This window comes from Gekko japonicus, unplaced genomic scaffold (assembly GCF_001447785.1).
Source record: "Gekko japonicus isolate JY-2015 unplaced genomic scaffold, Gekko_japonicus_V1.1 scaffold1365, whole genome shotgun sequence".
In the NCBI taxonomy this organism is placed as follows: Eukaryota; Metazoa; Chordata; class Lepidosauria; order Squamata; family Gekkonidae; genus Gekko; species Gekko japonicus.
This window is the reverse complement of record NW_015160253.1, coordinates 141,178-161,979: the sequence shown is the minus strand read 5'-3', so window position 1 is coordinate 161,979 and position 20,802 is coordinate 141,178. Positions and strand designations below refer to the sequence as shown.

At 47.3% G+C, this 20,802-nt stretch overlaps 1 protein-coding gene across 2 annotated transcripts in view; it reads left to right on the top strand.

The window, feature by feature from the left end:
• FGFRL1 (fibroblast growth factor receptor-like 1) overlaps positions 1 to 20,802 on the top strand; it is a 315,064-nt gene that overhangs the window by 267,491 nt on the left and 26,771 nt on the right. For both annotated transcript variants that reach the window (XM_015414342.1, XM_015414335.1), the window contains one exon: positions 13,661 to 13,741. In XM_015414342.1, the coding sequence (XP_015269828.1) occupies positions 13,661 to 13,741 (81 nt within the window). The remainder of the gene's footprint in view (positions 1 to 13,660; positions 13,742 to 20,802) is intronic.

Sequence of the window (20,802 nt, the reverse complement as noted above, 5' to 3'; positions counted from 1 at the left end):
GACCCCCACACCCTCTAATAGCCTACTTAGGCGTGATTTGTGGTCAGGAAATGGGGGGGGGGCCTTTATCAGCCATTACCATTGAATCGTGCCAACTAAGCCTTTAATCTGGGCGGAAGGGGTGGGGGCTGGGAACGGCATTCAGCAGCCTTCCCAACTGCCCCCCCTCCCACACCCTAAAGGCCCAATTTAACTCTCTCCCCCCCCCCCTTAGGAATCAGGCCAATGAAGCCCCAGGCCAGAGGGGGCACTGCCGCTGGCACTCGGAGACCGCCGCCACAAGCTTCGGAGCCTTCTGAAGATGAGCAGACGGCCGCTGCCCTCCGGAGATTGCACTGCCATCGGTGGGAGACCGGACGTCCCCGTTCCAGAGCCCGAGGCCCTTGCCTTGGCTCCCTGCGTGCTCGGAGCTGCTCACGGCCCCAGCACATTGGAGCAGCTGCCAAATGGCAGGAGCAGAGCCACCATCTATAGGGGGTGGTGGCAGAGCCCGGCTGTCTGCTCAGGCCGGCTCCGCCCCCTGCCTGGGTCCTGGCTCCAGGCGTCAGGCTCTGTTGCTGCCGGCCTTCCTCGGAGCGGCAAATCCACCCCCGGCAACCAGCGGCGTTGCGGGGTCACCGAGAGCTTTGTTCTTTCAGCTTGGCTTCAAAAATTTCAGGTGAATGTTTATTCCTTAAAAAAACCTCTATCTCTTCCATTTCAGTTTTGATTTTGCCCACTCCTTCCTTTGATTTCTTAATAATTAATATTAATCTTCTTCCGAACATTTATTCAAATTTGCTGCCCAATTAGCTAAAAACTGATCATCATTCCTAAACATTGCTGGTGGCTTATTTACTCTTAAACCCCTCGGGATCTTATTTGTTCTACAATACATAGGTAGTGAAGATGTATGAAGATGCATTTTTACAGATTTCTTCTTAAGAAAGGTATAATGTCCCCAATTCTTTGTCTCTTCATTCTCCATATCTTCCCACTCCTGTGGTAGGTCAGAAAGAATTTCTAGTTTCTCCTCTTAGGAAAAGAGGAGCTTGCACTCACCCCAGTTAATCTCTGGTCAGAGCAAGCCCCTAAGTATTTAAGGTAGGGGGACCTTCTCAATATCATTACCATAAATTTTCCACTTATGGTGTACATGAGATTCCCCCCCCCCCGAAAAAAGAAACAACCTGGGATCTTTGATAATTGACTGGTGTTCTTCCAGACAGTAAGAAACAAACACCTCTATCAGAGAGGACAGTCCTAATGATGTTCTTGATAGGAGAGCTGCATCATCAGTACAGGTTATCACCCCTTGTGGACAAAGCTGATGTCGCTATGTTGATCCACACGTCTCTAACCTCTAAGCTAGGGTACTGTAGCACACTGTACACGGGGCTGCCCTTGAAGCCAATTCAGAAGCTTCAGCTAGTTCCAGATATATTTGCCCAATTGTTTCTGAGAGTGCACTGCTTCCGTTATATTATGCCTCTTTTCAAGCAATTTTGTTGACTTCCTGTGCTGCTTTTCACCTTTAAAGCCCTTCATGACTTGGGACCCACATATCTGAGGGGCTGCCTCTCCTTGTGCTGTGGTTGCGCACTTTACATCAGAACTTGTTAGTGGGTCTCTTCCTGAGATTAACACACTTGACTAAGTCTCCCTTTTGGCACTTTCTCCTTTGCTTTCTTTCAGCTGGACTATTAGAACTGCATTATTTCTACAGGCATTTTAGTGATATCTATTTGTATTAAATTCTGTATATTCACGTTTTGTATATATGGGCTGTCTTATATGCATGTTTATGTTGCATTTGAGTTTTAATTGGATATGATGTTAGGCATCGGAATTTCTTAGGAGGAAAAGCAGGTCAACAGAATAACTGAAACTGTCCTGTATAAAGGAATTTACAAAGGACCACTTTGGTTTCAGGTGGGCATTTGAAGCTTTTAAATATTTTAATTGAATCACTTTTGGTAAATATTATTGGTTGGCCTTTTTAAGAACTGAGCTCCTTTTGAAATTCCCCACTTGAAGAGATTTGGCATGGTCTGAAACATTTTTCTTCTCTGTCCCCTCTCCCTGACCAGCACAGTGTGTGTGTGTCGCTTCATAAATAACAGAACAATTTAACTGCACGCAACACCCTGCCCAGAAGGAGCAACAGGGAGGGGCCAGTAAGAAGCCCTGTGAAGATAATTGGCCAAGTCAGCCATTTTTTATGAGATTGCTGGCAGGATGTTAATAGCCAGAATCTGCATGTTCTTTGTTCGGGAAAGTGGATTTTTGAACATCAAAATCTAGTAATCAAAGGTCAGTTTAATAGGATGCCATAAACCAGAACTACTCCCGTGTTCAACTTGTTGGGTGCTCTTTTGCTCCCCTGAATGGCGGTCGCGAAAGGGTGTCAGTCTCCCTCCTTCTGCGGCCTCCCCCTTCCTTGGGTTTGGAACTCTCAGTCTTCTGAAGGTTTTAAAAGAAAACACTTCTCAGGTGTCTCATTAATCAGACTGGTATGAGCCTATGGCTTGCAAACTGCTGTTTTTGGATACAGATGCCTTCTCTCTTTTAAACAACTTCAGCAGTGGAAATGTAATAATAGACTATAGTAGCTGATTCCTCTTAAAAACAGGGCAAGAAAATGTTCTTACTAAAACAGAATGATATTCCAGAAGGTGCAGGCCAGTCACCAGAGGATTTTCCCAGCTTTTCTTTCTCTCTTTAGAGAGTGAAGAGGGAGCCCCCTCCCCCTCAGAGCGGGTTAGCCACCGTCTTCCTACTCAAATGGTCACATACGGGGGGGGGGTGTCTTTCCTTCTTGCGATGAGGATGAATTCCAGCGATCTCAGTGTGTCTGCCCTTCTCCGTCAATTATTTTGCAGAAGGCACAATTTAAGAAATGTTCCCAGTATGGAACAAACCTGACCCACTCGGTTGGGCCTCCCCTCTGTGTCCTGTGCCTCGGTGAGGGGCATGGCACCAGCAATGGCAAATATTGCTTCCGGTTTACTCAGGAGGCTTGGTCTGGTAGAGCGGCCTGAGGGAAGACCTGCCTTTGTGGAGAGGCTGCAACGTGGTCTGAAAGCCCCGCAGGGAAACCGTCCGCCTCAGCAGAGCGACCCCACCGGTGATCCCAAGTAGGCCTCACTGATCAGCCATGAAGCGTCTCTTCTGTCTTAGCAGTCCTGTCAAGTCCAGTTTCGACAGAACACCAGTCCAGCTCCCCTGACGACTCCCAGTGTGCGCCAGAGAGGACCAAGACCAAGGGCCTCAAAAGGCTCCATGAGAGGTGTCAGCGGGTTCCGGTGCCTTCTCCACCTCGGGCAATCCTCTCGCTTCTGGTCATTGAGACCTTATTGGTTCCAGCACCTGAACAAGAGATTTACCTTCACCTAGTAAGTGGCCAGAGTTGCAGACCGGAAGGTCTGCAGATTGGCAGTTCGAGACCCGAGTGTGCCGCATGACCGAGTGAGCTCCCCTCTCTGGCCCCAGCTCCTGCCAACCTAGCTGTTTGAAAGCAAGAAATTGCAAGTAGATAAATAGGTACTGCTTTGGTGGGAAGGTAACACCATTCCGTGTTAGCCGAGGTGGCCACATGACCATGGAGAAGTCTTCAGACAATGCTGGCTCTTCGACTTGTGTAATGTATCTAAACCCGACCGTGTGCGAGGCGAGTTCTCCACGCGGTCATGTGAAGCCTCCGAGCTTTGCCCCGGGAGACAATGGCCTGAGCAGATCCTAGCCCACACCAACCAGAGGGCTAGGTTCTTGGTCAGGACCTATGGAACTCTCGCCACTGTATATAGCCTATCACTGAGTGGGGGGGGTGTTCTGGGAGTGGGTTTACTGGGCATATAAGCTGGCCTGCGAGCCAGGGTTTTTTGTCTTGTTCTGAACCTACAATAAAGTATGAGAGCTGAAATCACTTGCCAGTCTCAGTACTTTTCAGCTTGGAAATGGAGATGAGCACCACCCCCTGGAGTCGGATTCGAGTGGCTTTCAAGCAAGGGAAACCTTTATCTTTACATTTAGTAAGTGACCAGGAGAAAGATTCAGGGGGGTAGTCGTGTTGGTCTGAAGCAGCAGAACAATATTCTAGTCCTGTGGCACCTTTAAGACCAACAAAATGTTATTCAATGTATAGGCTTTCACATGCACTCATAGTTCTTCAGATACATTGAAATGGAAATTACGGCTTCAAAAGGGAATTAGATAAGCATATGGAGCAGAGGTCCATCAGTGGCTATTAGCCACAAGGTATAGATAGGGACTCTGGGGCAAGTGATGCTCTGTCATCTTGGTGCTTGGGGGGGTCAGCAGTGGGATGGCTTCTAATGTCCTGGCCCCACTGGTGGACCTCCTGATGGCACTGGTATTTCTGGCCACTGTGTGATACAGAGTGTTGGACTGGATGGGCCTTTGGCCTGATCCAACATTGGCATCTCTTATGTTCTTATATTCTTATCAGTCTATAGGCAGAGGGTGAGCAGCAAATTAGCATATGACATCATGGCCTCGGTCACATGGGCCGGAAAACGCGGGGGGGAGGTGTGGCAATTTGTGGTGGCGCAATTTGCCATGCAACAACGCGGTTAGATGCGGCGGCGGCAACTCACAGTTCCAGCCCTCGGCGTGTGTGCTGCGACGCAGACAGCCAGAGGGGAAAAGCCGCACCGGCGCGATCACACCACGGGAGTCTGGAACCAGGGGAGGGGCAGTTGCCCCCACTGGGAAATTCTGGAGGGGACTCGAGACCCACTGCCTCCTGAAGTTTATGCCTTGGGAAGAAGGCTAATCCATGGTCTTTTTTTGTGTGGAGGACAGTATTTTCCAAAGATGATGTGAGCAATCGTAACATCATACAAAACCAGTTCTTGCAAACTGCATGGAACATTTAAAGCCAAGTTTACCAGTAGTTCTAGAGCAATTTGGGAATATAGGGAATTCTAAAGCTAAAAGATCTGTTTTGTATGATAAGGTTAACTGCTTATATAAAATGAAAACTGTATACAACATTGAAGTTTAGTATTGGATGATCCAGAAGATGGACAGTTAAGAGAAAAACAAAGGATTAGATCCAGACTGTTGTGGTGCTGTTAGTGGAAAAATCAGCGATATGGTATTTATGTAACATTGTATTAATATGTTTTATGCTAGTTGTAATTTCCATTTTAAAAAATTAAAAAGATATCCTCAATAATGCTGTTAATATGACCCAAGACAACCCTTGCTGCCTAGCTCCATTTTGGTTCTGGTTTTAAACACTTTCTTCTTTCTTTCTTTCTTTCATTATATTTATACCCCGCCCTCCCCGCGAGTTGTGGCAGTGTTGGAAACCAGCTTGCACTCAGTCACACACACAATCACAAAACCACAGAGTTGGGAAGGGGCCATACGGGCCATCTAGTGTAGCACCCTGCGCAGTCAGCCTAGAGCGTCCCTGACAAGGGTCTGTCCAGCCGCTGCTTTTAAAGACGGCCACTGACGGGGAGCTCACCCACCTCCCCAGGCACCTGGTTCCACGGTGGCACAACTCTGACTGTCAAAGAGTTTTTCCTAATATCCAGCCGATACCTTCCCGCTCTTAATTTAAGCCCATTCTTGTGAGTCCTCTCCTCTGCTGTCCACAGGCACAGCTCCCTGCCCACCTGTAAGGGACACAGCCCTTCAAATACTTCAAGAGAGCCATCCTGTCCCCTCCTCAACCTCCTCTTCTCCAGACTGAACAGTCCCAAGTTCCTTCACAGGACTTGTTCTTGAGGACCCCTCCCCTCCCCTCTGCCCGCGCTCCGTTCTGTCCACATCCTTTTTGAAGTGAGGCCTCCAGAACTGCACACTGGAGGACTCCAGGCGCTACCTGACCCATGCAGCGTACAGCGGGACTATGACATCTTGTGATTTGGATGTTATGCCTCTGTTGATACACCCTAAGATCGCATTATCCTTTTTTGTTGCTGCATCACACTGGATGCTCATATTTAACTTTCAGTCCACTCATACCTCAAGGTCTTGTTCACACGCACTGCTACCCAGAAATGTATCCTCCATCCAGTATATGTGTTCCTCACTTTTGTTACCCAGATGTAGAACTCGGCACTTAACCTTGTTAAATTGTATCTTGTTCACATCTGCCCACTTATCCAGTGCATTCAGGTCTGGTTGAAGTCTATACCTTCTGGTGTGTTCACTGCTCATTCCAATTTGGTGTCATCTGCAAATTTAATGAGTAGCTACTCTACATCCTCATCCAGATCATTTATAAAAATATTGAACCGAGCCCTGTAGCACCTCACTGGACACCTCCCTCCATTCAGATGAAATACCACTGACAACTACTCTTTGAGTGCGGTTCTCCAACCAGTTCCCCATCCACCTAACTATCCTAATAAAGACAGAACCCATCATCATCACTAATTGCACTTGCCTACCAATGAGCACAGTAGTTGCCCACCATTTTAGCAAGTGTGTGTCTAGTTCTGTTCCCAGGTTAAAGTAATGTATAGAACAGGTGGAACCATTTTTGTTTCCCTGTTGCTTCCTGTCCTGTGCACAGGGCTCCAGGTGTTGTCCTACTGGAGCAGAGCAGAACCCCAGCTAGCCATCGGGTGATGAAGTTTTTCATGTGCCATGTCTCAGATGAAAGGCCAGGTCATGGATCACTAAAGTTAGTGCTCGTTTTGCAAAAAAGAATCTCAAGGGGAAGATGAGCAGGGTGAAAGTCCAAAAGAGGCTGATATGGAGTACCAGTAAGAAAACGGCCAGAGTAGTGCCTCTTTCATGTACTTTGAGCCCCACCCCAGAGATTAGCAGTACATACATATGCTATGCGCTGTACATACATATCTACGTGTAGCAGTACATACATATCTATTCAAAAGAATAGATTCTTTTGAACTATGGTGCTGGAGAAGAGTCTTGAGAGTCCCCTGGACTACAAGGAGATCAAATCACTCAATCCTAAAAGAAATCAACCCTGACTGTTCCCTGGAAGGCCAGATACTAAAGCTGAAGCTCAAATACTTTGGCCACCAAATGAGAAGGGAGCACTCACTGGAGAAGAAGACCCTGATGGTGGGAAAGATTGAAGGTCAAAGAAGACGGGGATGGCAAAGGATGAGATGGTTAGACAGTGTTATCAAGGCAATGAACATGAAATTAAGCAAACTCCGGAGCACGCCAGAAGACAGGAGGGCCTGGTGTGGTGTGGTCCATTGGGTCGTGAAGAATCCGACTTGACTGTGCGACTGAACAACAACAACATATGCGCTGACATCACAGCCGTCTTATGGCAACCCCAGCAAGGGGCTTTCAAGGCAAGTGAGAGGCAGAGTTGGTTGGCAATGGCCTTCACCTGCAGGACCTTCCTCTATCAAAGTAACGTATGCGCTGTACATACATATCTACGTGTAGCAGTACATACATATCTATTCAAAAGAATAGATTCTTTTGAATTATGGTGCTGGAGAAGAGTCTTGAGAGTCCCCTGGACTACAAGGAGATCAAATCACTCAATCCTAAAAGAAATCAACCCTGACTGTTCCCTGGAAGGCCAGATACTAAAGCTGAAGCTCAAATACTTTGGCCACCAAATGAGAAGGGAGCACTCACTGGAGAAGAAGACCCTGATGGTGGGAAAGATTGAAGGTCAAAGAAGACGGGGATGGCAAAGGATGAGATGGTTAGACAGTGTTATCAAGGCAATGAACATGAAATTAAGCAAACTCCGGAGCACGCCAGAAGACAGGAGGGCCTGGTGTGGTGTGGTCCATGGGGTCGTGAAGAATCAGACTTGACTGTGCGACTGAACAACAACAACATATGCGCTGACATCACAGCCGTCTTATGGCAACCCCAGCAAGGGGCTTTCAAGGCAAGTGAGAGGCAGAGTTGGTTGGCAATGGCCTTCACCTGCAGGACCTTCCTCTATCAAAGTAACGACCCTGTCTAGCTTCTGAGATCTGATGAGGTCAGGCTATACCACGCAGCCTTCCCTCTTGAGAAAGAGAGTACTGTAATCAAGCAGGTGATGAGTTTTAAATATCTGAGTGTGATCATCCCATCTTTTGGGACGAGGAAGGCCCATCACAAATTTGTGGCTAATACAGGTCAAACATTGGTTCAGGCTATTCTAAGGTTCTTCTATATAAATGGCAGACAATATATTCCAGCAGCCTTCAAATTGTATCAATCCAAAACAGTCTCCCGATTTCTGTATGGGACAATGTTAGGTCTGTCATCTTCAAGTTTTGCCCCGTTAGAAAGAACTCAATCGAAATGTTTGAGAGCAATATTTGGATTCCCCAGATGTGTATCAAATGCAAGCCTGCACCTAGATTCTGGTATGATTAGATTAGAGGCTAGGGTAAGCCTCACATCTATTAATCTATGGCTTAAGCAAAACCCTTCTTCCCAAGACTTTGCATTGCTAATTCTCTAGGATGGTTTTTTATCCACTTGGTTAAAGGCAGTCTCTCACAAACTGAATATGTTAGGCCTCTCCCCAGAGTTTCTCTTAAAAAGGCCCCGGTCAAGCAAAGGATATTGGACACTGAAAGGCAGGGGGACATCAACAGAGCTTCAAATGTCCTGGTGTCAAAGAACACTTAGATAGCTTGTAATTCCGGCAGTTTACGTATCACGGTTAGAGATCCCGTCCCACCATGGGGCTTACTACATGGCTAGATGGAGTGTACTCCGCTCTGCAGTAGTGGAGGGCCATTATAGAAAGATCCCATGAGCAGAGAGGATATGCCTGTGTTGAGACAAACGAGCCTATTTTGCTTCACTGCCATTCCTACCAGAAAATTCACGCTAAGATTATTGCACGCTTGCTTAGGAGGTTTTCCACCTGCTCTGGATCTGAAATTACGAGGATGTTCCTTTCAGACACAAATCCTCTGCTCACACTCCCTCATGCCAGATTTCTTGCAGTGTCATGCAGAATTCACAGGGAGGGCGGGGTAAAAATCTAAATAATGATGATGATGATGATGATGATGATGATGATGATGATGATGATGATGATGATGATGATGATGATGATGATGATATCATCATCACCACCACCACCACATAATGTAGCTGAACCATAAAATGCAGGTGGTTTGTTCAGTCTGTTCTGTGATTTTAAGAATGCGCATAGGCCCAGGGGGTGCTGAACTCATTGGTTACGAGGGCCGGATCGGACATGAGACCTTGTTGGACTGGGCTCCTGCCCACCGGGCAGTTCAAAAGCAAGACATTGCAAGTAGATAAATAGGTACCGCTTCAGTGGGAAGGGAACAGCGTTCTGTGCGCCTCGGTGTTTAGTCATGCTGGCCACATGACCATGGAAACGTCTTTGGACAGCGCTGGCTCTTTGGCTTGGAAACACACACACACCCAGAGTCGGATTCAACTAGCTTTTGAGCAAGGGAAACCTTTACCTTAAAGATGAAGCCTTCCTCTTCCTGTTCCAATATTCACTTATTGGTTATCTTATTGCAATATGTATTTAAGTTAGGTGTACCTCAATATTGTTTGCCCCAATAGGGCAGAAACGCATTAGGTCATGTGTGTATTGGCCCTTGTGTTTAGGCTATACTTTTTTACGAGGCTTTCATTGGGCCCTTATGTATATTTTTAACTGTTTTTCTAAAAAATCTTGTATTGTTGTATATTATAAGTTTTAGCTAGGTTTTTATTATTGGCCCTTCATTAGACTTTCTTCTCATTCTTTTGGTTCTTGACTCCAGTTTTTGGGTCAGGTTTGTTTTCCCCTCCCTGCGTCTTAACGGGCATTAAATTCCAGTCTCCCACATGTAGTTTGTAGTTGATTCCTTAGCTATTGCTGAGATAAAAAGCAGAAAGAGGTCCGATTTCCCCTGTATTTCAGTAGCCATGTCTTTTCTCTATTTTCCCTGTAGTAGGCTGATGGGGTTTTGCTTTCAAGATGTTTCCCTGTTCTGTATAGTTAAGTCCATTTTAAATCCAGCCCCTTCCCTTGATTTATTGGGGGGAAGGTTTTCCTGAGTCTTGTATTTGGGTCCACAGTTGGAGGATTTGGCTGGATAATGAGCAGAGATGCATCTTCAGAGGATCTGGCATATTCATAGCCGTTTGGTTCACGTGAAAGGCTTGGCAGGCGGTTGAATGCTGCTGCTGAGAATGCCAATGAGTTGGTGTGCACGGCTGGCGTTGAGGGCAGGAGGGGCTGGAGCACGAGGCTGGGAGGTGAAGGCAGGGCAGCAATCCTGCTGCAGTCAGGATCAGTCCTCGTTGATGAAGCCGGCAACTTACTCTGAGCACTCAGCCTTAGGTTGGGCTCAGGAGGTCCCTTTGCTGCCTTCCTTGGTGAAATGCTCAGGGCTTAGTTTATGATTCTCAAAACTTTCATCTCGGGCATTATTCCAACGTATGATTTTGCAAAAACAAATTTTGAGTCCAGTGACACCTTTAAGAGAGTCAATTTAGTGTAGTGGTTAGGAGCACGGACTCTAATCGGGAGAACCAGGTTTGATTCCCCACTCCTCCACATGCAGGTGCTGGTGTGACCTTGGGTCAGTCACAAGTTCTCTCAGAGCAGTTCTCAGAAGAACTCTCTCAGCCCCACCTACCTCACAGGAGGGTGTCTGTTTTGGGGAGGGGAAGGGAAGGGAGATTGTCAGCTGCTCTGAGACTCCTTCGGGTAGTGAAGGGCCCATGGGGTATACATCCCATCTCTTCTTCTTCGTAAAGGTGCCCCTACTGGACTCAAAATTTGTTCTACTGCTTCAGACCAACACGGCTGCCCCCACCTGGATCTGTTTTATTTATTTATTTATTTTATTTAACCTTCAATTTGATACCCCGCTCGAATCCCTGGCTAGGGGTCTCTGAGCGGCTTACAGAATTTAGTGGTGCTAGTCACCCTTCTACCCTAACTAGGGCCACAATGTGTAAGGGATAGGGACAACCTACCAGCACCCCCCTATGGTGGTCGTTGTTGTCCTTCTTCCATCGGCTGGCTCGGTTCAGGTCGGGTCTCTGGCTGGCGGCGTTCTTTCCCGGCGTTTTTTCGGTGGTGGTTGGCTCTCTTCCTTTCTTGAGGCGCGCGATTCCGCCTGTATCCGGCCCGGCCACGTCCTTCCGGCTCCGCAGGGCTGGTACTGGGCGTCTGCGCATGCTCCTTTCTCTTCCGCGGCAGCTTCGGTGTAGTCCTTCCTGGCCACCAGGGATCGCTCACTGCGCCTCCAGGTCGCGTCCATCTGCCGCCGCCACGCCACCACGTCATTCGCTGTCTCTCGAGTCGCCGCCGCCATCATTGCCGCCATCATTGCCGCCGCCGTCGCCGCCGCCGTTCTTCAGCCGTTCTTCAGCCGCCATACAGGGTGCCCCCCACCCGTCTAAGGGTGGGTACCCATTTATCTACTTGCAATTAAGTTGCTTTCGAAACCGCTGGGTGGGCGGGAGCTGGGACGAAGGTCGAGAGCTCACCTCGACCACGGTGGTACTCGAACAGCCATAGTGGCTGTTCGAATGATGTTACAAGGCAGGCGTTTAACTGCCTGCGCCACCGCTCCAACCGCAACTAGGAATTAGTTTGTGTGTATCGAAAATTATTTCTCATAAATCTGTTTTGTTTCACTTACTACAATACCCTGGAAGCATCAAAGCAACATCCTTCTAAAAAGGATGGTGCATACTTTTTAAAAGGATGGTTTTCTATGTTTACAGAGTGGTGGTCCCTTTCAGGAGCTTCTCATTCCTGGCCTCTAAGTGTTTTGGAGACCTGAAAAAAGGTTTTAAGTGTTCTGCCTTCAGTATTTCTTTTCCCTCTTAAGAGGCAGTAGCATGGACTTCCAGGAAAACTGTACCTGTAGCAGCAATTGGGGACACAACACACACACACACACACACACACCCATTGGCATTGGGTGTCCTCCTTCGTATCCTTCAAGAGAGGGGGGCAAGCAAGAGCCCGACGTAACTTCACGCTCTGAAAGGGCATTCATGATCTTCCCGTGTAGCACTGACTGAGAGTACTGGGGCTCTCCATATTTTCCATTTCTCTCTCAAATTATCCCAACTTCCCTTTACCAGATTTACTGGGGAGATTTTTTTTCTTGCCGTTAAAACAGCTAGAGACAGCAAGTCCTTCCTTTTGAAGGATTTCTGAGCATGCATTTAAGTTGCTTTTCCATGTTCAGTATAGCCAAGATTTAGCCATTAGCGTTGCTCCCTTTTGGCTTCCACATCTTTTCATGTTGCTGACCGGATAGTTTATGCTGACTGAGCAAATGCAGATTTATGTCCGGAACTGGAATTAGTCTGGATTGAAGTCGGTGCCTCTCAACTCCAGCAGGATCCGTGATGTGGCTGAAGGTACCTTCGTCTTCCAGAGAGGCATCCTGCTGTCCTTCCTCTCTGCTCTGTTGGCTACATTTGCACGATAGGGGCCCTTGATTTTGTGGCTTGTGATTTTTATGCTGTCCCGTTTTAATTCATTCTGCATTTTTGTCCCTTTCAAGGGGCTCTGTACACATTGGGTAAGTCCTCCCGTAATGACACCCGGGACTCAAACTCAGCTGGAACAGAGAGCCAAGTGGGGAGAGGGCATCTCGGAGGGTAAATACTCCTGTGGCACCAGGTTTTGTGAGTCAGGTTCCACTACTCAAGAATCTGACCCAGTGCCTAGAAGGGCCGGCCCCGATCGTTGGGCTGGTCTTCACGGTGTCAGAGCACTCACTCCGGTTTCGGCTGTTGCAGCCTTGCATGGCTCCCACCCCTGGGATTTCTCAGGTGACAAAATATCAGTACTCATCAGACACCGGCATCTCATGAGACGTAACCAGAGCTTTCACTGTGCAAGCCCTGGTTATGGACTTCTGGCTTCCAATGGAAATCAGAGCCTTGTTTAGGTGCATGAAGGGGGACCTCTCCTATGTCACTCAGAAGCATGGCTTGGATTGTTGGACGGCCGGTCACTTTGTAGGACACGTGATCTCGCCTCCTCTTAAGTGTATCCAGTGAACACCCAGAGCAGACCCTCTTCTTATCCCGGCTGTTGAGGAATGCCTGAGTTCCTCGTGCTCCTGAGTTGGCTGAGCTGGAATGGGAGCTGCTCTCTTCCCTTGCACCAGGTTTCCCTGTGGCACTGGCGGGGTCAGGGGAGACACCTGGTGCAGAGCTTCCAAATCTCATCACAGATGAGCCCTATCAGTACAACAAAGGAGACAATACTGGCAATAAAGGGAGACACCCGGTGCATTTCTTTTAACCGGAATGTTTTTTAAACCACAGTTCAGCATTGCTGCCCTCAAAAATAAGTAAAATACATTTCGCATTTTCGATCTTCTAGAAGCTATGGAGTGTTGCCTCCCCAAGCCTGATTCCCAGAAATCTTTGCTGCTTTCTCAACTATGATTTTGGTTTATGCCATCATTTGTAAAGGAGTGTAAAACTGTTCCGTCTCTTCCTTAGGGGCACCACCCATAAGCATAAATAAAGGGGCCTTGATTCTCCATTCGTGGAAGCATGAATGAATTGCCTCTCCCATTAGTAGCCAGCTGAAAACCTCACAAACAGCCAAGGGATTAAGCAGAGGCCCTGCCACAAGTGGTCCCATTCCAAAGGCAGCACAGCCACAAGCTGCACTGCAACCCAAAGGCGGCCCTCTGGGTGTGTTCTCACCTCCCTGCCTCCCTTTCTTCCTTCCTTTCAGATGATGCCGGCACTGGGAGGGAGAGTTTAGTGCCCGAAGGCCCCAACACGGACTCTGAAGATCACTCTGGAAAGCTGTGGGGTAAGCAAAGATCCATAAACGTGTCCTAGCTGTCATTCTGCTACAGTGTGTGTGTGTGTGTGTGTGTGGTTTTACACAGAGGAGTCTGTGTCTTTCTGATTTTTCAGAGTATTTGACAAATATTCAAAAGAATTCAAAGTAAATCTAGCTTTTCCTGTATGCAATATTTCTTCTAGACCTTGGAGTGTCCTCTCCACTCAGCCCTTTCCAGCTCGGAAGGACTCTTCATGAATGGTGTTCTGAGTTGTGGTGGATAGGTTATGAGGGTCCTTGCTTCAGAGGAAGGGCCATTCATTTGAATGCCCACAGCGGCAGCCAGCTCAGCTGTGGGTTTTCCCCTGAAACAACCCAAAACAACTAATTTCAGGCTGGGATGTATCTAAATGCACACCCCTAGTCACTTCTATTGTTATCTGATTTTAAGAAGATTAATAAAACCTTCGAGGGGGAAACAGTGGTATTCCAAAACCAGCATAGCCCTCAAGCATTTTGTGTGCCTAATTACATTTAATCCTTTGACTAACTCCTTTCTCCCATGGAAACGTATAGAGCCCACCTATAGTTTTGCTCTTCTTGGGGCTGCAGTCACACACCCACAGCTTGTTGCGTCGTAGTGGTGTTACCTGAGTGGATTAAATGGGCCCCTCCAGAGGAGAGCATCTGCCTCGCATGGCGCAGTCGTCGGCAGCCCGTCTTCTTCCGCAGTGGAAGTGGAACAAACAGGTACCGGGGGAAGTCCGGTATTAACGGGTTGTTCGTGGTCCCCTCTGGGTTTTCCGACGGCTGAACTTCCCTGCAGCGAAAGGAACCCGGAAGGGACGTCTGAACCTGCAGATCTGTTTCCGCCACTGGGGTGGGGGGTTAGATTTTGCCTGTGTGCACATGAGCATGTATGCACTCGCCTGCGTTTTAAAAAATGACTGGGCAGCCCCTGTGTCTGAGGCGCTGCAGTAATGCGGACGCTTGACCACGGGATGGCCACGTGGGTAACCCCCGCAGCAGGGTGTGCTGTCTGGATGACATGCCCCGCAACACTTTCAACCGGTACAATTAGGGGTGCTGCCATATTGCACCAAGCCACCAGTGTGAGACCACAGCCTGGATTTCCTCCCCCCCCCCCTTTCCGTTTTTGGCTACCTCCCCACTGGTCCAATTTAGTGGATGGCTTCTAAATTAAGCAGGTCTTTCCATCCACTCCTCACATTCCAAATACCTTTATTGCCAGTGCGCCTCCTCAGTTTGTATACTTAACACACAAATACCTGTCTCCATTCTGTTTTCTGCATCCAAATGCTCGATTGGTTTCCATCTCTGTGCAGGTATCCTATCCATTGGGATGAGAACCTGTTTTGTTCTTTCCTTCCCAAAAGGGAGGTGAGAAGAACTTCTGCCACCCAGCATAATTCCAAAGGCCCCCATGCCCAGGTAGAAGGGATTCCTTTGGTTCTGTGGCAGCGTGAAAGTAGCTCCAGTGAGACCAAGGGAGCCCGAAGCTGTTGTCACTAATAAACCAAACAAGGGCCCGCAAGGGACGGGATTGCCCTGCCAAGGGCATTGTGCTTCCACAATATAAGAAGAGCCACCAATGGATTTTGATCATACCAGTGGATGCAGGCTCCCTCTGCTGACCTACATTTCCCCAAGCCTTGGCATACGGCACAACTTTATATTACATCATGTAAATACACTGTCTGTGTTTGCAAAGCAAACTCCAGAGAATGTGTCATGGAACACTCAAGCAAAGAGCTGGGAATACAGAAGGGCTTTGTCCGAGAGCCCCTGTCAGTGGAATAGGTGGAGGTTGAGCAGATGTGTGGATGAGCCTCAGCACCTCAGCACTGACCAGAGAGAGAGAGAGAGAGAGAGAGAGAGAGAGAGAGAGAGAGAGGCTGCCCCCCCACACACACACACACACTGCTCTCCCTTTTCCCTTCCATCCCTCTCACGGCTCAGTCTCCTCCCACTTTTGTCCGTGTGTCTCTGTGATCCCAGTTCGGGTGTTTTCTCTCCCCCGCCAGACACACAGACAGCCCCCTCCCCCCCCCGGGCATTCCACAACTGTTTAGGTGGGGATCTGGTTTCTGTGTATCACACAGGGGATTGGAGACCAGCTTCTTAACCTATTTAAAAGAAAAGGAGAGAGAGAGAGTGTGTGTGTGTGTGTGTGTGTGTGTGTGCGCACACGAGAGGAAGGCTGTTCCTGAAGTATTTCTTTACCTTCTCTTCCTCATTGCTGGGTAGGAATTGGAGGGGGGGATGAGGGGGGGGAGGTAAAAGAATCTTGTTGGTCTGCCTGGAGAGAAAGCAGACGCTGAGCCATTTCTCTGGGCATGACACATGGGGGGGGGGTTGTTTCATGGCATCCTCCTCTAACAACACTGTGGAGTCAGTCAGGCTGTAGAATGAGCCTGCAAGGGTTAGCCCCAGGCCTCACGAGCCCAGGCCCAGCATCGTCCCCCTGGATCTGGGGCACGTCTAGTGCGGGGGTTGCTGGAGGAGGCCAGTGCGACGGAGGCGGCTGGTGCCTTGAAGGCAGCACAGGAAATGGCTGCACCGGAGTTCCCCCTTCTCGTGGTTGTGTCCAGGTGGGTTGCCATGTTGGTCTGAAGCAGTTTGAGTCCAGTGGTTCCTTTAAGACCAAGTTTTGTTCCAGGTATACAAAAGTTTTACTCTGGGTTCTAGAGTTCCAGGCTGAATGACTCCGTCAAGTCTGGAAAATGTGTAGAGACTCAGTGGATGCTGGCATTGTCTTGCAGGGGGATAGAATGACCCCTGTCAGGTCTCCCAGTAAAGGCACTCTCCACAACACACTTAAGCAGTGATAGTTTATTGAGATATGCTGACTTTTGGAAACATGCTCTTTGTCAGAACTGAGAAAATGCGCCAAAAATCAGTTATAGGTAAAGCAATTAACACCCCACATCTCATGCATACATCATCATCCAGCCCCCTAGGTCACTATGGCAACCCTGACAGATATATGGCACCTTATCCTTTCTAGCATTGCGGAAGAGTCTCCAAGGTCAGCTCTCATGGGAACTGGTGATGGGGCACAGCTCAAGGGAAATGGTTATGGCTATTCCCCTCAGGAATTCCCTCCCCCCTATATCATGGCAAGCAGTGAAGAGAAATACAAAGGAACGAAATTCAGCCTGACATTCTGCCCCCCCCCCTCCCAGAGTGTGAGGACTGTGTTTATGGAAAGCACGGAGAAGAGAAGAAGCTTTAACATCTGAACTTTGAACCCATTCGTTATGTTCCGGCCCAAAGTCCCTCCATTTAATCAGGTAGACTGCCTCTATTTAACTTAGAGTCCAGAATAGTCTCCACCTCCTGGTGGGGTTTGTCGACGATCATCAGCGGAGGGGGAATAGGGCGATGATGAGTCCAAGGTGAGTGTTAAGTCGCGAACTTAACAAAGAGTCGGAGAGTGATTCAGCAAGAATGCGGCTTTTATTCTTCAACTCGAACTCACTTTCAACACGGATCAACATCAGCCAGCCAGAACAGCTTTAACATAGCAGCTGCTCTGTATTTAAACATTCCCGGCTAATGTAGCCACGCCTACTGTACATCTGACAACCAATAAGGTTGAACCATTAAAGGCCAATCACAAACGTTCCCGCTCAGGGAGCTTCTTCATGATGATTGGATATTGCTTTCTGGGCTAGTGTTCCTATAGGTTACATTAGGATCCTAGCCCAGGACGAAGCTTAACATGAGATGTCTATGAGGGGATTCACGTACAATCAGTACATGTATTCAATTCAATTAGAATACACTACAGTGAGGGTCCAGGGTCCTTCTTCAATAGACTATAATGAAACACAGGATGCACGTGATGCAGATTTTTTGGCAAGTCAACCTCTACAGTCAACTTATTGATCACCCTGGTAACCTTGAAAGGCCCCACATACTTCCACCCCAGCCTTTTCCCTGGTTGCACCCCTCGGAGATGCTTGGTAGAAATATACACTGAGTCCCCTGGGGCCAAGTCCCACTCTGTGACGGTAGTTAGAAACGCCGTAAAATGGCAGATACTCTGTTTCAGTATGTACAGAGTATTTACACTATTTACACTCTCATACCTTGAATAAACCTTCGTTGGTCTTAAAGGTGCCACTGGACTCTCAATCTTTTCTCTGACAGGGTTTGCTATCTATAGTTTCTATTAAAAATACTTTTTAAGAAAACAACCTGTGGCCCAATTAATTGGGGCACCAAATTTAACAGATAAGAAGGTTTTCAACCTATTAACCTCAAGAGTCTGATGCAATCTGCCAGTCACCTGACTCCCGACTGTCACTTCTAGATCAGTTAGATCTAAGACTGCTGCTCATGGCTGACTGACAGCTTGCCAGTAATATATCAAATACTGTCACTCTGGGCTTGTACACTTATCAGCAAAACGTTTGTAGTCCTCTTTCGCTTTGGCCAATCTTTTCTGAAGGGTTTCCCACCCCTTTGTCACTGTAGACCACCAGACTTGGACATCTCCAGACACAGGTTCCTCCAAATTCAGTGTTGATAGAGGACCCCCTTCAGTTCCATGTACTGCCATAAAAGGAGACATTCCTATGGAGCTATGTATTGAATTGTTATAGCTATATTCTGCAAATAGTAACAATTGCACCCAATTGTCTTGTTGATAGTTTATAAAACATCTGAGGAACTATTCCAAGACCTGGTTGGTGTGTTCAGTTTGGCCATCCGGTTTGGGGTGATAGTCACTGCTTAAGCCTCGTTCCACCCCCAGAACTTTTAGTAATTCTTTCCAAAATTTAGCCACGAACTGTGATCCCTGTTGTGTACCGACCCAACAATGTACGCAATCCGGTTTCAGCTGGTCCGCTCGTGGTCATGCAAAGAGCCTGAGCTTCGCTCCACCAGAACAATAGACGGTCGGATCCTAGTCCCCTTCCAATCAGGAGACTAGGATCCTAGAGTTAACTCAATCAATGTAAATAAACCTATCACGGGTGTTGGGGTGTGTTTGGGTGTGGTTTTGCTTCAGGATATAAGCTGGCCTGCGAGCCGGCTTCTGTGTCTTGTTCCTGCACTATCTAATAAACGTATGAGCTGATTTCACTACATCATGCATCGGACCCAGTACTTTTCAATCCCCTATCGGAAATTATCTTGCAGGGCACGGCAGGTAGTCTTATAACGTGTTGCATGAACATCTGGGCCAGCCACTTGGCTGCAGGCCCCTGCTTGCAAGGAGTGAAATGTGCCTGTTTTGAAAACAAGTCCACTACCACCCAGATGACTGTTTTCCCTTGGCTGGGGGGGGGGGGTAGATCCATAATAAAATCCATGGAAATAATCAACCAGGGATACTCTGGGGTTTCCAGAGGCTGGAGTAAACCCGGCACCTTCCCCTCTCTTCGTTTGCTCATGAGGCAAGTCTGACATGCCCCTACGTTTTTTGAAATGTCCCCCTTCATGTGGGGCCACCAAAATTGTCTTTGAATTAAATGTAAGATTTTAATTGGGGCTCTGGGACAATATATTTTGGGTGCTCCTCCTTTGTAATTGTCTTTCAGCATCCACTGAAGAGCTTGGTTCTAGGAGGTCTGCTGTAACATTCAGGTTTTTATGGAGTTCGGACTTGTCTCTGAGTCTTTAATCTCACTCAGTTTGTGGCACATGAAATCCAATCTATCAATTGATTGTTGCTCATTGCAAGGGACATTCCCAAAAGAGTTTTAAAAAGTCATCCTCTAGAGGGTTTTCCAGGTCCTCATGTGTCAGTTGACTTTTAGAGTCCGGGGGGGGGCAGGTTTGTTCCTTGGCTAGCTTGCACATGATGATGTTCTGAAGAGGTTTGTGAGCTCTTCATGGGTTCATCCCAGGAGGTTAAATTCATTTGGGGTGTTTGATGTGTCTCTATTTCCATTAATGACCCCTCTTGTAATGGTGAATACATGTCCACACCAGAGGATTTCTTAAGGCACAAGGGTAATGTAATAGCATTTTGAAACACCTGTGTTGGAAAAACACCTTTAGTTACAAGCTGTGACTTCTCATGAATCAGAGAGAGTATTCTGGTAGAAACAAAGGAGAGTAAGACTTTTTGAGATTGATTTGGGGTATTAAGAGATTCAGCCTCCATCAGGTCAGTTTCTGAGTATTTTATTCTAAGTTGGTCAGCCAAATGTCATTTGGGGCGGGTGACCTCCTTTCCATTTTGGAGTTTGTCCCCTTTGCCCACATATTGTTGGGCAGATCTTTCTTGACTGAAATATATTCATCAGGTGAGCCTGACTCCCACTGTGTTTTTGGCCAGGGTCATGACATCATGGAATTAGACCTTAGACGGCATTTTTCTACATTTCATTTTCGCAAAATCACTGCTAACATCTTCAAAATTAATACCTCTCAGAATGTCTGCTTTAATTGTTAATATACATAGTGAGTTGAGTCTTTCTTGAAGCATAACTGATCTATTTGGGTTTTTTACATGTTTCAGTTGTGAGAAAGACCTCTCTGTTGTGCAGTTGGTGACCATTAATGTTAAAAATATTTTTAAGGCAATTTCAACATTTGGAAAGGCACTCTCTAGTTTGTCTTCTGTAATTGTGTGGTAAAGTTCTATGTGAGTGAAAGATGTTTTCTTGGTTGTTTTAAACTTATGAGTGAAACTACTGAAGCTCTGTAGACAAAGTGTTGTTCATGTCATCTGGATAAGCATCAATGAGTGTCTGACAAGTCTTTGAGTACCTTTCACTTTCTGATAATTGGGAATTAGCACCTTGTTGGGTGGCATTAGGAACATCTGTCAGACAAGAATTTGTCTGCTATTTCAGTGTACACCTTTCGTCTCCTTTTCATTTCCGTTTCTAACTTTTCAACAATTACATAAAAAGTGGAGATACGGAATTTGTCTCTGGCACTGAGAATGACCTCTGGTGCATTTCCATCATTGTGCATTCTCTTTCTTATACGCTTACGCATTTGAGTTGCTTTGTATTCTACATCAGGGAGCATGTCCTTTGCAAGTGATTCAAATCTCTCAAACTCATCTCTTGATGTGTGCAGCTGGTCTGCCAATGATGAAT